The sequence below is a fragment of the Myotis lucifugus genome, unplaced genomic scaffold (genome assembly GCF_000147115.1).
Source record: "Myotis lucifugus unplaced genomic scaffold, Myoluc2.0 scaffold_521, whole genome shotgun sequence".
In the NCBI taxonomy this organism is placed as follows: Eukaryota; Metazoa; Chordata; class Mammalia; order Chiroptera; family Vespertilionidae; genus Myotis; species Myotis lucifugus.
This window is the reverse complement of record NW_005871569.1, coordinates 551,401-565,522: the sequence shown is the minus strand read 5'-3', so window position 1 is coordinate 565,522 and position 14,122 is coordinate 551,401. Positions and strand designations below refer to the sequence as shown.

At 44.4% G+C, this 14,122-nt stretch overlaps 1 protein-coding gene across 1 annotated transcript in view; it reads right to left on the bottom strand.

The window, feature by feature from the left end:
• Positions 1–11,432: 11,432 nt before the first annotated feature.
• TRIM26 (tripartite motif containing 26) overlaps positions 11,433–14,122 on the bottom strand; it is an 18,558-nt gene continuing 15,868 nt past the window's right edge. The window contains 3 exon segments of the mRNA XM_014446268.2: positions 11,433–13,396; positions 13,840–13,872; positions 14,012–14,115. Of these exon segments, the coding sequence (XP_014301754.1) occupies positions 12,711–13,396; positions 13,840–13,872; positions 14,012–14,115 (823 nt within the window). The 3' untranslated portion in view covers positions 11,433–12,710.

Here is a 14,122-nt window from a genome sequence, read left to right as displayed (position 1 = left end):
AAAACTAACATGTATCCTTCCAAAATTATTCCAAAATACTCAAGAGGGGGGAAGACATACAAACTCTTTTTACAAGGCTAGCATTATCTTAATTTCAAAACCAGACAAGATAATACAAAGAAAGAAAATTATAGGCCAATATATCTGATGAACATAGATGCTAAAATCCTCAACCCAATATTAGCAAATCAGATCCAGCAATACATTATAAAGCTCATACACCATGACCAAGTGGGATTTATTCCAGGGATGCAAGGCTGGCACAATATCCACAAATCAATAACTGTGATATATCATATAAACAAATAAAAAATAAAAATCACATTATCATATCAATAGATGCAGAAAAAGCATTTGATAACGCCTAGCATTCATTTATGATAAAAACTCTTAGCAAAGTGGAAGTAGAGAGATCATACCTCAACATAATAAAGGCCAACTATGAAAAATCTACGGCCAATATCATACTCAATGGGCAAAAACTAAAAGCATTTGTTTCCCTTAAGAACAGGAACAAAACAGGAATGACCTCATTCACCACTTATTAAACTTAGTGTTGAAAGTCCTACCACAAACATCAGACAAGAATAAATAAAAGGCATCCAAATTGGAAAGGTGAAAGTACAACTGTCATTATTCGCAAATGACATGATATTGTATGTAGAACATCCTAAAGACTCCACCAAAAAAACTACTAGAGCTAATGAGTGAATTCAACAAACTAGCAGGATACAAAATTAATATCTGGAAATTGATGGCATATTTATCTATAATAATAAAAGCATAATATGCTAATTAGACCGCACGTCCTTCCGGACAACCTTCCAAACGAAACCAGGCTGTGAGGGGGAAGCCCGGGTCCCGGGTGCCAGAGGGAAGCCGGTGCCGGCAGCCAGGTGAAGGAAGGCCTACTCTTGCACAAATTTCGTGAATCAGGCCTCTAGTATACAATTACAAACTCTCAGAAAGAGAAACTAAGAAAACAATCCCATTTACTACTGCAACAAAAAGTAAGGTACCTAGGAATAAACTTAACTAAGGGGGTAGAAGACCTGTACTCGGAAAACTATAGGAAATTGAAGAAAGAAATTGAGGAAGATATAAATAAGTGTAAGTACATATTGTGTTCATGGATTGGAAGAATTGACATCATTAAGATGTGCATAATACCCAAAGCAATCTATAGATCCAACTCAATTCCTATTAAATTACCAATGGCATATTTCACAGATCTAGAACAAATATTACAAAGAATTATATGAAACCCAAAAAGGCACAAAATATCCTCAGCAATCTTGAGGAGAACACAGTTGTAGGATATCAAGTTATATTACAAAACCACTGTAATAAAAACAGACTGGAACTGGTACAAAAACAGGCATATAGATCAATGGAACAGAACAGAGAGCCTCAAAATCAACCTATGCCTCTATGGTCAATTAATATTTCACAAAGGAGGCAAGAGTCTCCTATGGAGTAAAGTCAGTCTCTTTCATAAATGGTGCTGGGAAAATTGGACAGTAACATGCAAAACAATGCAACTAGACTTCCAATTTACACAACACACAAGAATAAACTCAAAATGGATAAAAGACTTATATGTAAGTCACAAAACCACAAAAATCCTAGAAAACATAGGCAGTAAAATCTCAGACATCTCTGAAAGCAATATTTTTGCAGATATATCTCCAAGGGCAATGGAAACACAGGGGGGGAAAATGGGACTACATTGAACTAAAAAGATTCTGCACAGCAAAAGAAACCATTAAAATAATGAAAAAGAACCGACTGTATATGTGAACATATTCACCAATGATTCATCTGATAAGGGGATAATCTCCAAAATATATAAATAACTTATACAACTCAATAGCAGGATGACAAATAAGCCAATTAGAAAATGGGCAGGCCTGGCAGGCGTGGCTCACTGATTGGGCATTGACCTATGAACCAGGAGGTCACAGTTCAATTCCTGGTCAGGGCACATGGCTGGGTTGCAGGCTCGATCCCAAGTAGGGGCTGTGCAAGAGACAGCCAAATGATGATTCAATCTCATCATTGATGTTTCTGTCTCTCTCTCCCTCTCCCTTCCTCTCTAAAATCAATAATATATATATATATTTTTTTTTTTTAATGGGCAAAGGGACACTGTCAGAAAAATGTTAGTGGAGTAAGTGGATGCTACATAGACATGCTCCCAGGACCAAACTGGAATTACATTAAAAAATGTTTTTTTAAAAATCCTGAATAATCAACTGAAGATTAGCAAGAGAGAACCCTGATAATCAAGGACGGAAAGTGGATCACATAGAGACTGACATTTGCTACCCGGGTGGTTTTGTCTGGGGAAGAGAGTGGACCCACCCTATTGGAAAACACCTTGCCCCACAGTGGGGAGTTCCTGAGGCGCATTAAGAGACTGAGAATAACAATTAGCCTCCAGGCAGAAGCAATTGCCCCACCCTGTTGGAAAAACTCGCCACACCTGTGGAGGATTGCCTAAGGTCTACTCAAGACTGAATCAAGTAAGTCTGCAGGCAGAGGCAGACTTTTGAGTGTGCCTGATTTAATTAGTCAGAAACAGCGTTTGACACTGTCCTGCACTATAGATTGAGAGGCGTAGAAGATCTACCTAATACATAGTCACAAACCCAAACAGGCAGCCAAAATGAGGAGATAAAAAAACAACCCCCAAATGAAAAAACAAGAGAATTCTCCAGAAGAAGAGATAAATGAAATGGAGATAAGAAATTTATCTTCAGAGTTCATAATAATGATGGTAAAGATGCTCAACAGCATGAGAAAAGATATAGTAACTATAAAAATGAAAATAAAGAACAACATAGCACAAATAAAGAACACGTAGGAAGGAATACACAGCAGATTAGGGGAGGCTGAGGATCGGATAAGTGAAATAGAAGAGAGGGTAGAAAAAAATCACTCAATCAGAGAACCAAACAGAAAAACAAGTAAAGCAGGAGGATGGCTTAAGGTAGCTGTGGGACAACATGAAATGTAACAATATTCACATAGTAGGTGTGCCAGAAGAGGCAGAAAGGGAAAAAGGGATAGAGAACATGTTTGAAGAAATAATGGCAGAAAACTTCCCTAACCTGGTTAAGGAAAAAGTCACACAAGTTCAGGAAGCATAGAGAACCCAAAGCAAGAAGAACCCAAACAGACCCACGCCCAGACACATCATAATTAAAATGCCAAAAATTAAAGACAAAGAGAGACCATTAAAGACAAGAAAGAGAAAAGCAAACTGTTATCTACAAAGGAGCTCCCATAGGCTGTCATCTGATTTCTCACCAGAAACTCTATAGGCCAAAAGGGAATGGCATGAAGTAGTCAAGCTAATGGAAAGCAGGATCTGAGACCAAGATTACTATATCCAGCAAGTGGTGAAATAAAGAGCTTCCCAGACCAAAAAGAAAAAAAAAAGGCTAAAGGAGTTCATCACCACCAAGGCAGCATTACAAGAAATGCTAAAGGGACTGCTGTAATGAGAACAATATAGAAATGTAGGCATACAGAATTAAAATAGCAATATAAGTACCTATCAATAATAACTTTAAATGTAAATGGATTAAATACTCTAATTAAAAGACATAGGGCAGCTGAATGGATATAAAAACATGACCCAAATATATGCTGTCTACAAGAGACCCACCTCAGCACAAAAGACTCACACAAGAGGAGAGTGAAGGGATGGAAAAAAATTTCCATGCAAATGGAAAAGGAAAAACAACAACAACAACACTGGGTAGCAATACTAATGTCTGACAAAATACACTTCAAAATGAAGGCCATCACAAGAGACAACAAAGATAACTACAAAATACTAAAGGGATCGATCCAAGAGGATATAACCCTGATAAACATATATGCACCCAATACAGGAGCACCTAAATTTATAAAAAAAAAAACTTCTAGAGGACGTTAAGGAAGAGACTGACACAATACAGTCATAGTAGGGGACTTTAACACTCCGCTGACTTCACTGGATAGATCTTCCAGACAAAAAATTGACAAGGACAGTGACTATAAAAGACACACTGAATCAGATGGATTTCATTGACATTTAGAGTACATTTCACCCCAAGGCTGCAGAATATACATTCTTCTCAAGTGCACATGGGTCATTCACAAAGATAGACCACATGTTGGGACACAAAACAAGTCTCTACAAGTTCAAGAAAATTGAACTCATATCAAGCATCTTCTCAGATCACAGTGGAATAAAATTAGAAATCAACTACAGTAAAAACACCCCAAAACATTCAAACTCATGGAGACTAAATAACATGTTATTAAACAATGAATGGATTACCAATGAGATCAAGAAAGAAGTCAAAGATTTTCTGGGAGCAAATGAAAATGAACACACAACAACCCAAAATCTCTGGGACACAGCAAAAGCAGTCCTGAGAGAGAAGTTCATAGCACTACAAGCCTACCTCAAAAAACAAGAAAAATCAGCAATAAATTATTTAACCCTACAACTTAAAGAACTAGAAAGAGAACAACAAGAAAAGCCCAGAGTAAGTAGAAGGAAGAAAATAATAAAGATTAGAGCAGAAATAAATGACATAGAGACTAAAAAGAACAATATTAAAAAATCAATGAAATTAAGAGCTTTTTCTTTGAAATGATAAATAAGATAGATGAACTGTTAGCCAGACTCATCAAGACACAAAGAGAGAGGAGCCAAATAAAATAAAAAACGAAAGTGGAGAAGTAACCATTGACACCACAGAAATACAAAGGATTGTAAGGAAATACTATGGACAACAAGCTGGACAATATGGATGAAATGGACAAATTCCTAGAAAAATACAATCTCCCAAAACTGAATCAAGAGGAATCTTAAAACCTGAATAGGCCAATAACAATTGATGAAATAAAAGCAGGAAAAAAAAAAACAAAAACCTCCCAGCAAACAAAAGTCCAGGCCTGGATGGCTACACAGGGGAGTTTTTACCAAACATTCAAAGAAGAACTAACACCTATACTCCTCGAACAATTCCAAAAAAAAAACAAAGAGGAATGAACATTTCCAAGCTCTTTTTATGAGGCCTGCATTATCCTAATCCCAAAACCAGATAAAGACACTACAAAGAAAGAGAATTACAGGCCAATATCCCTGATGAACATAGATGCTAAAATCCTCAACAAAACATTAGCAAATCTAATCCAGCAATATATTAAAAATATCTTACACTGTGACCAAGTGGGATTTATTCCAGGGGTGCAAGAATGGTACAATATTCACAAATCAATAAACATGATACATCACATAAAGAAATTCGGAGACAAAAATCACAGAATCATATCAATAGATGCAGAAAAAGCATTCTACAAAATCCAATACCCATTTTTGATAAAAACTCTCAGCAAAGTGGGAATAGCGGGAGCATATCTCAACATGATAAAGACCATATATGACAAACTTACAGCCAACATCACACTCAATGGGCAAAAACTAAAACCATTTCCCCTAAGAACAGGAACAAGACAGGGTTGTCCACTTTCATTACTCTTATTCAACACAGTACTGGAAGTCCTAGCCACAGCAATCAGACAAGAAGAAATAAAAGGCATCCAAATTGAAAAGGAGGAAGTAAACCTCTCATTATTTGCAAATGACACAATATTGTACATAGAAAACCATAAAGATCCACCAAAAAAACTACTAGATTTCATAAATGAATTTGGCAATGTAGCAGGATACAAAATCAACACTCTAAAATTGATGGTTTTATTTTTTATTTTTATTTTTTTCTAAATTTCTTTTATTGATTTCAGAGAGGAAGGGAGAGGGAGATTGAAACATCAAGGATGAGAGAGAATCATTGATCGGCTGCCTCCTGCATGCTCCCTATTGGGGATCGAGCCTACAATCCGGTCATGTGCCCTTGGCTGGAATCAAACCCTGGACCCTTCAGTCAGCAGGCCAACGCTCTATCTACAGAGCCAAACAGGCTAGGGCATCGATGGCTTTTTTATACACCAATAATGAATTCTCAGAAAGAGAAACTAAACAAACAATTTCATTTACCATTACAAAAAAAAAAAATTAAGATACGAAGGAATAAACCAAGGAGGCAAAAGACTTATACTCAGAATACTATAAGACGTTGAAAAAAGAGACAGAGAAAGATATAAACTAGTGGAAGAATATAACATGTTCATGGATTGGTAGAATTAACATCATTAATATGTACATACTACCCAAGGCAATCTACTGATTCAATGCAATCCCTATTAAAATACCAACAGCATATTTCACAGAGCTAGAACAAATACTCCAAAAAATTGTATGGAATCAAAAAAGACCCCAAATAGCCGCAGAAATCTTGAGAAAGAAATACAAAGTTGGAGGAATCACATTACCAGATTTCAAGTTGTACTACAAAGCCACCATAATCAAAACAGCCTGGTACTGGCACAAGAACAGGCATATAGATCAGTGGAACAGAACAGAGAACTCAGAAATCTACCCAAGCCATTATGCTCAATTAATATTTGACAAAGGCGGCAAGAGCATACAATGGAGTCAAGACAGTCTCTTCAATAAATGGTGTTCGGAAAATTGAACAGATACATGCAAAAAAAAAAATGAAACTAGACCACCAACTTACACCATACACAAGAATAAACTCAAAATGGATAAAAGACTTAAGTGTAAATAGAGAAACCATAAAAATGCTACAAGAAACCATAGGCAGCAAAATCTCAGACACCTCTCATAGCAATATGTTTATGGATACATCTCCTGGGGCCAAGGAAACTAAGGGAAAAAGTAAACAAATGGGACATCAAAATAAAAAGCTTCTGCACAGCAAAAGAAACCATCAACAAAATGAAAAGGGAGCCCACTGTATGGGAGAACATATTTGGCAATGATACATCTGATAAAGGGTTAATATCCAAAATATATAAGGAACTCATACAACTTAATAAAGGACAAACAATCCAATTAAAAAATGGGCAAAGGACCTATATAGACACTTCTCCAAAGTGGACATACAGATGGCCAAGAGACATGAAAAAATGTTCAAAGTCACAGATCATCAGAGAGATGTAAATTAAAACAACAATGAAGTATCACCTCACACCTGTCAGAACGGCTATCATCAACAAATCAACAAATGGCAAGTGCTGGCGAGGATGTGTAGAAAGGGAACCCTCCTGCACTGCTGGTGGGAATGCAGACTGGTGTGGCCATTATGGAAAACGGTACGGAGTTTCCTCAAAAAATTAAATGTGGAACTGCCATCTGACCCAGTGACCCCACTTCTAGGAATATATCCTAAGAAACCCAAAACAGCAATCAGAAAGAATGTGTACACCCCTATGTTCATAGCAGCACAATTTACAATAGCTAAGATCTGGAAACAGCCCACGTGCCCATCAGCAGATGAGTGGATAAAAAAGCCATGGTGCATTTACACCATGGAATACTATGCAGCAGTAAAAAAGAAGGATCTCACCCTGACCAGTTTGGCTCAGTCGTTAGAGCGTAGGCCTGTGGACTGAAGAGTCCCAGGTTTATTCCGGTCAAGGGCATGTACCTTGGTTTCAGGCACATCCCCAGTAGGGGGTGTGCAGGAGGTAGCTGATGGATGTTTCTCTCTCATGGATGTTTCTAACTCTCTATCCCTCTCCCTTCCTCTCTGTAAAAAATCAATAAAATATATTTTTTTTAAAAAAAAAGAAGGATCTCTTACCCTTTGAAACGGCATGGAGAGGCCTGGAGAGTATCATGCTAAGTGAAAGAAGCCAGTCAGAGAAAGACAAGTATCACATGATCTCACTCAGATGTGGAATATAAGTAACAAAATAAACTGATGAACCGAGTGGATCCAGAGGCATGGAAGCCTGGAACAGAGTGTGGAATCTCAGAGGGAAGGTAGGTGGGTAGGAGGTAATCAACCAAAGACCTTGTATGCATATATGCATCACCCATGGACACGAACAGTGGGGTGGTGAGGGCCTGCAATGGGCTTTTTCATACACCAATAAAAAGGGAGCAAGCTGGAAGGGGTCAATGCGGGGCGGGGGTGGGGGGAGGGGACATATGTAATACTTTCAACAATAAAGGTGTTTTTTTTAAATGGGTAAAGGCCCTGAATAGATACTTTTCCAAAGAGGATATACAGATGGCCCATAGACATGAAAAAATGCTCAGTCACTAATCATCAGAGAAATGCAAATTAGAACTACAGTGAGGCATGACCTCAAACCTGCCAGAATGGCTACCATCAATCAACAAACAAGTGCTGGTGAGGATGTGGAGAAAGGGAACCCTTGTTCACTGCTGGTGAGAATGCAGACTGATGCAGCCACTGTGAAAAACAGGATGGAGTTTCCTCAAAAAATAAAAAATGAACTGCGTTTTGACCCAGCAATCCCACTTCTGGGACTATATCCTAACAATCCCGAAACAGCAGTCAGAAATAATATATGAACTCCTATGTTTCATATATTTACAATAATCAAGATCTGGAAACAGCCCAAGTGACCATCAGTAGATGAGTGAATAAAAAAGCTGTGGTACATTTACACAACAAAATACTATGAGGCCATCACATAGGAAGGAGTTCATACCCTTTGAGACAGCATGGATGTATCTGGAGAGTATTATGCTAAGTAAAATAAGGCAGTCAGATGAAGACAAATACTATATGATCTCACTAAATGTGGAATCTAATGAACAAAATAAACTGACAAACGAAATAGAACCAGAGGTATGGATACATGGAACAGACTGACAGATGTGAGAGGGGAGGGGAGGAGGGGGAACAGGGGATAGGTGAAGGGATTAGCTAAAGAACATATATGTATTGCCTGGCCAGTGTGGATCAGTTGGTTGAGCATAGTCCCATGTATCAAGAGGTCACCAGTTCAACTCCCAATCAGGGCACAGGCTGTGGGCTTGATCCCCAGTAAGGTGTGTGCAGTAGGCAGCCGATCTATGTTTCTCTCTCATGAATATTTCTCTACCTCTCCCTTCCTCTCTCTAAAAATCAATCCTATATCATAAAAGGCCAGTGACCAACCAGAACGACCAATCAACCAGTCGTTATGAGGTGCATTGGTCCTCCCCGCAGCCCGCAGGCTCCAATCGCTGGATGGCAATGGGGAACCATGGGGAACCAAGGGTGGGTGGCAGCAGGGCAGGACTGGGGACTGGTGAGCAGGCAGAAGGCAGACCTCTTGGTCCCTTCCCCTGGCCCACAGGCTCCGATAGATCGCCAAATGGCGAACGGGTAACCAGGTGGGTGTTGGCGGCGGCGGGACTGGGGACTGGTGAACGGGTGGAAGATGGCCCTGATCGCAGGCTAGGCTTAGGGACCCTACTCGTGCACCATTTCGTGCACTGGGCCTCTAGTAGTAATATATTTTTTACATAGCCCATGGACACAGACAATAGTGTGTGGAGGGCCAAGGTGGGACAGGGGCTGGGTGGAGGTGGGCAAAGGGGGAGGAAATTGGAGACATCTGAAAGTCTCAACAATAAAAAGTTTACATAAAATAAAAATAAAAATTTTAAAGAGAAGAGGGAAAACATGGGGTAAAGAAATAGAACCAACCTAGGACTCCCAACCGGAGAGTGAAGGGAGAGCTGTGAAGCCACAGATGCGTGGTGAGGCTGAAGGCCAAGTGTTCAGGGCACCTGAGGACACACATCTTCCGACTGCACACTTGGTGACAGTGTGTGGGAGGCAAGCAAAGGGACAAGGCAACTGACTCCAGGAAGACAAAGTTTGTACAGGTGTCATTTTTAGACATAATGAAGAATCTACTGAGCACTTCTGTGATGAAGGGTGGGGTGTATGTGGTGACAGGAGCCGAGCTCCATCTACCCTCCCAAGTGGGGAAGCAGAGGATAAGGCCCCAAACTCATGTTACCTGGAAAAAAATGAAGGTAAACACCAACATAGTCTGCTACAAGGATGAGCTGCCTGTGTGAGAAAAACAGGACGGGGACTGTCTTTTGCAATAGCATTGTAGATACGTGTTACCATATGTGCAGCTGTATTTCATAAAAGACAACTTTGAAAACATGAATATAAAAAATTTAAAGTTTCAAAAGAATTTGTTGAATAAATCTTACTGGCAAATTTCTACACTAAGGTGGTACATTAGTATAGGAAACACTTTTATTATTTTGCAAGGGTCTTTTATGCTGAAACTTATCTTTTCCAGTTTATTTTGGAAGTATGATGCTCATAAAACTCATTAAAGCAACAATAACCTGAAAGCATTAATATATTGTTCAAATGGAAATGTTCCTTATTTAATAACTATTAGTTTTTAATTATACAATGATCACCTTAAAGTTTCAGAAATCTTATATAAAAATTCTTTCCAAGAAAGGATAAAAGGCATTTTAAGAATTATGAAATTACTAGAGGCCCAGTGCACGAAAATTCGTGCACTCAGGGGAGTCCCTCAACCCGGCCTGCACCCTCTCACAGTCAGAAACCCCTCGGGGGATGTGCACCTGCCGGCTTAGGCCCGCTCCCCGAGGGATCGGGCCTAAGCTGGCAGTCAGACATCCCTCTGGCAGCCGGGAGCCCTCCTTCTTAGTGCTGCAGAGGAAGGAGGGGTTCCCGCCACTGCCGCTGCGCTGGCCAGCCATGAGCCGGCTTCTGGCTGAGCGGCGCTCCCCTGTGGAAGCGCACTGACCACCAAGAGGCAGCTCCTGCATTGAGCGCCTGGCCCCTGGTGGTCAGCAACTAGTCGTTTTGCTGTTAGGGTCAATTTGCATATTACCCTTTTATTATATAGGATTCCATAAACAAAAGATTAGATTAATAGAGCATTTTAGAGAGCAATCCACATCAATCAACAAAATAAATTTAAATATTCAAGAATATGCTAGTAATTTGTCCACCAGGATTCAAATGTGGATTAATGGGCCTTTTAACAATTGACACATTTTGCATATATGTATTTAGAAGAGAAATCAATAAAAAGGTAAACCATGAGTAAGTCAGCAATGAGTCCAGGCAGGAAGTGTGCTGTTTGAGCAGCGAATCTCAGGCACACACCGTGACCCCTTCGCTCTCTCCGACATGGCAACGAGGAGAAAAACTCAGAATGAAGGAATGTCAGTCAGTTGATGTCAGGCTGCAGCTAGAATCCTTCGGGGCACTGCTTACTTTCCATGGAAGGATCTGGGGGTGCTGGGGGAACGACACACTTCCCAGGGGAGCCCCGTCCTGTGCACATGCTGGACCCGTGTTGGTTGGCCTGGGTCCCCTGGGGCTTTCCAGCCGTGACAGCGTGTGCAGAGAACAGAGAGCAAAGCCCGAGTTCTGAAGGCTCCGGTGGAAGCTGAGCCACTGGTGCCAACGGAACCTTTGTGGTCAGACAGAGAAGGCCCGGCGACATCTGAGTTGGAATGGAACTCACTGGAATCCAGGCTGTCCAACAAGGTTTTATTGAGCACCTACTCTGCGCAGCACTGAACTAGGTGCCATGGAGAATACAAGAGAAATACAAGTTATGGTACCCGCCCTCAAAGAGCTTACAGAACTAGACAGAAGTCGGATGTGCGTCACGGAGGCAGCATGTGGCGTGGAGGGTGTGCTGGCGAAGGGAGCAGTGTCCAGCGGCGGGGAGCAGCCGCTCAGGGCAGGGCAGGCAGAGTGCCCGCCATGGAAGGGCACGCTGCGAGGCGATCTGGCTGGAGCAGGGAGCTGTGCTACCCTACCCTGTGGGTACTATGGGGCCTGGACACAGGCTGGGACCTGGGTTGGGCCTGTGGGCAGATTTGCTTTAATTCCTCTCGTGACATAAAGGCCCGTGGGCCTGTGGACGCCCACTGCCTGCCTCTCCCCAGCCCGTGCCCGGAGGATGAGGGGCGGAGCAGGAGCCGAGTGCCCCACTGGAGAAGCTGGCCCAGCCCTGCAGCAGGGGAGGTTCTGCTCGGGCGGATATTCGCCCTGTGCTTTCAGATGGACCACAAAGAGCAAGATATCCTGGGTGTTTAAAAAAACTCTCCTCACAAGGACCAACCCATGAGGTCACTTACTGATCACTGGTCACAGTGTCATCCCAAAGCCAAGGTATGGAGACCATCCCCGAGACCCGTGGCTGCAGGAGCCCCACCTACACCATCTGGACCGCACACGCACAGCCCTGGTCTCCGAAGAGCGTGGTCTCTGCCCTCGACACCGGAGACCTCCGCTGGACGCCAGGCGCCAGGGTCCAATGCCAGGGAGGCCTCGCTGCCTCTCCTTCCGTGCGTTTGCAGCCTTTTCCTAGATGTTTCCCTCTGCGTCGGGGCAGCTCTGTGAAGTGGCAGGGAAGGCAGCAGAGTGGACGGGGTGAGGGGAAGCTATGGGATCGGGGGACAGGAGTGGCCGGGGTGGAACAGTCCACTGGTCTTTCCCAAGGACATGTGGCACGGAATGCTACGCTGGGCAAGAAAGCGCTGCCTGGCCTCTTACTCAGCAAAGACAGTGCAGGGCTGGGTCAGAGGCCGCGGGAGGGAGGGGAGGAGCCAGGTTGGAAGTGTGCACAGGACCCCCAGAGGCGGGGAAGAGGCGCCCTGCAGTGTGGGTGGAGCAGCAGCGGCCGTGGGGTCCCTCCTCTCCCTCCTTCAGGTGCTGGGCCAGGCATCCCCTTCCCCCTCCAGTCCTGGAATTCCAGAGGAGACCCGTGGGGTGGGGGCCAGGGCAGGCAGCGGCGGCTCAGGGTCTCAGCAGGAGGCGTGTTCCAGGCCACTTGAGCCACAGGAAGGGGACCAGGCGCCGCGTGAAGGTGGCCGTGAAGGTGTGAAGCAGCTCCTGCGACTCGGCATTGGTGAAAGTCACGGCGCCCCCTTCGTAATCCAGGGCGATGCCCACTCTCCGGGGCCGCGCTGCCGGGAAGAGCTCGGCCTCAGGGTCCGTGTTGGCCCAGATGCCCGCGGAGGAGAGGCGCAGCGCCCACACCCCGTCCTCCGGCCGCAGGGAGAGGTCTCCCTTCCTCTTCACAGAGTCTCTGGCCACGCCCACCATGCAGCTTTCCAGAACTTCCTCCTCTTCTTCCTCCTCCTCTTCTTCCTCTTCGTCCCCCAATGATTCCTCGTCCTCATCTGTTTCCCAGTTGTCGTATCCATCTCCGTAGCCCGCCTCCTCTTCCTCCTCCTCTTCCCCCTCTTCCTCCTCGTCCCCGTCCTCTTCATCCTCGGACCAGCCCTCCCTCTCCACCTCCACTTCCCAGTAGACCTTGCCCCAGGTGAAGCCCTTGCTGCCCAGCACCCCCGGCTCACAGTCGAACTGCTGGGGGTGCAGGTAGGCGCAGTGGTACAGGTCGCTGTTGTAGGTCACGCACTTGCAGTCCTCCGACAGCAGCAGGGACCTGCTGGCCGACTGCGGGTCCAAGGTGACACTCACTGTGGGAGCAAAGGAGGAGGTAACAGTGTCACCAGTGGGCCCAGAGGGCCACCCGTCTCCACGGTGTCCATGGGCAGGGCTGCCACACGGCACCACCCCAGGGGCCAGTCACACCATGGTACCGCACGCAGGGCACGCCCTGGCCTAGGCTGCCCTCCCAGTGGGCTCCAAATACGGAAGCATGTGATCAGGCTGATGAGAGGAAACTGCGTCAGGGAAGGGACTGGCGGCAGGCCCTGTGAGGCTGGAACCACCAGACACGGACACAGGGCAGCGAAGGGCCAGACCGTGTCGTGGAGCCTCCACTGCAGCGGAGGGCAGACAGTGGTCAGAGATGAAGTGGGGCTTGAGCTCTGCTGCTGGGAGGTTCTCCCTGTGGCATGAGGGGACTCCTGGCAGGGGACACCACCATCTCCGTGGGAACCACCTGCTGAACACTCACCCGTCTTATATTCCAAGTCTCTTAGCAGCTTCCCTGCAGAGAAGAGGAGGACACCGATGGCCGCAGGCCCAGCACCGCGGCTCCCTGCTCCCGAAGCAGCCTCGGGCGCCCGAGAGCGGGGCCAGGAGGAGCGGGGTCCAGCCCCGCTCCCGCCCCCACCCAGGCTCCCAGCCTTACCCTGGAAATTCCCGCAGGCCTCGCTGCAGAGACACGAGTTTATCCGAAGAACTCTCTGTCCTTTTCTTAACCACCCGAACAATGGTTTCCCGAGCAAAACTTCTTC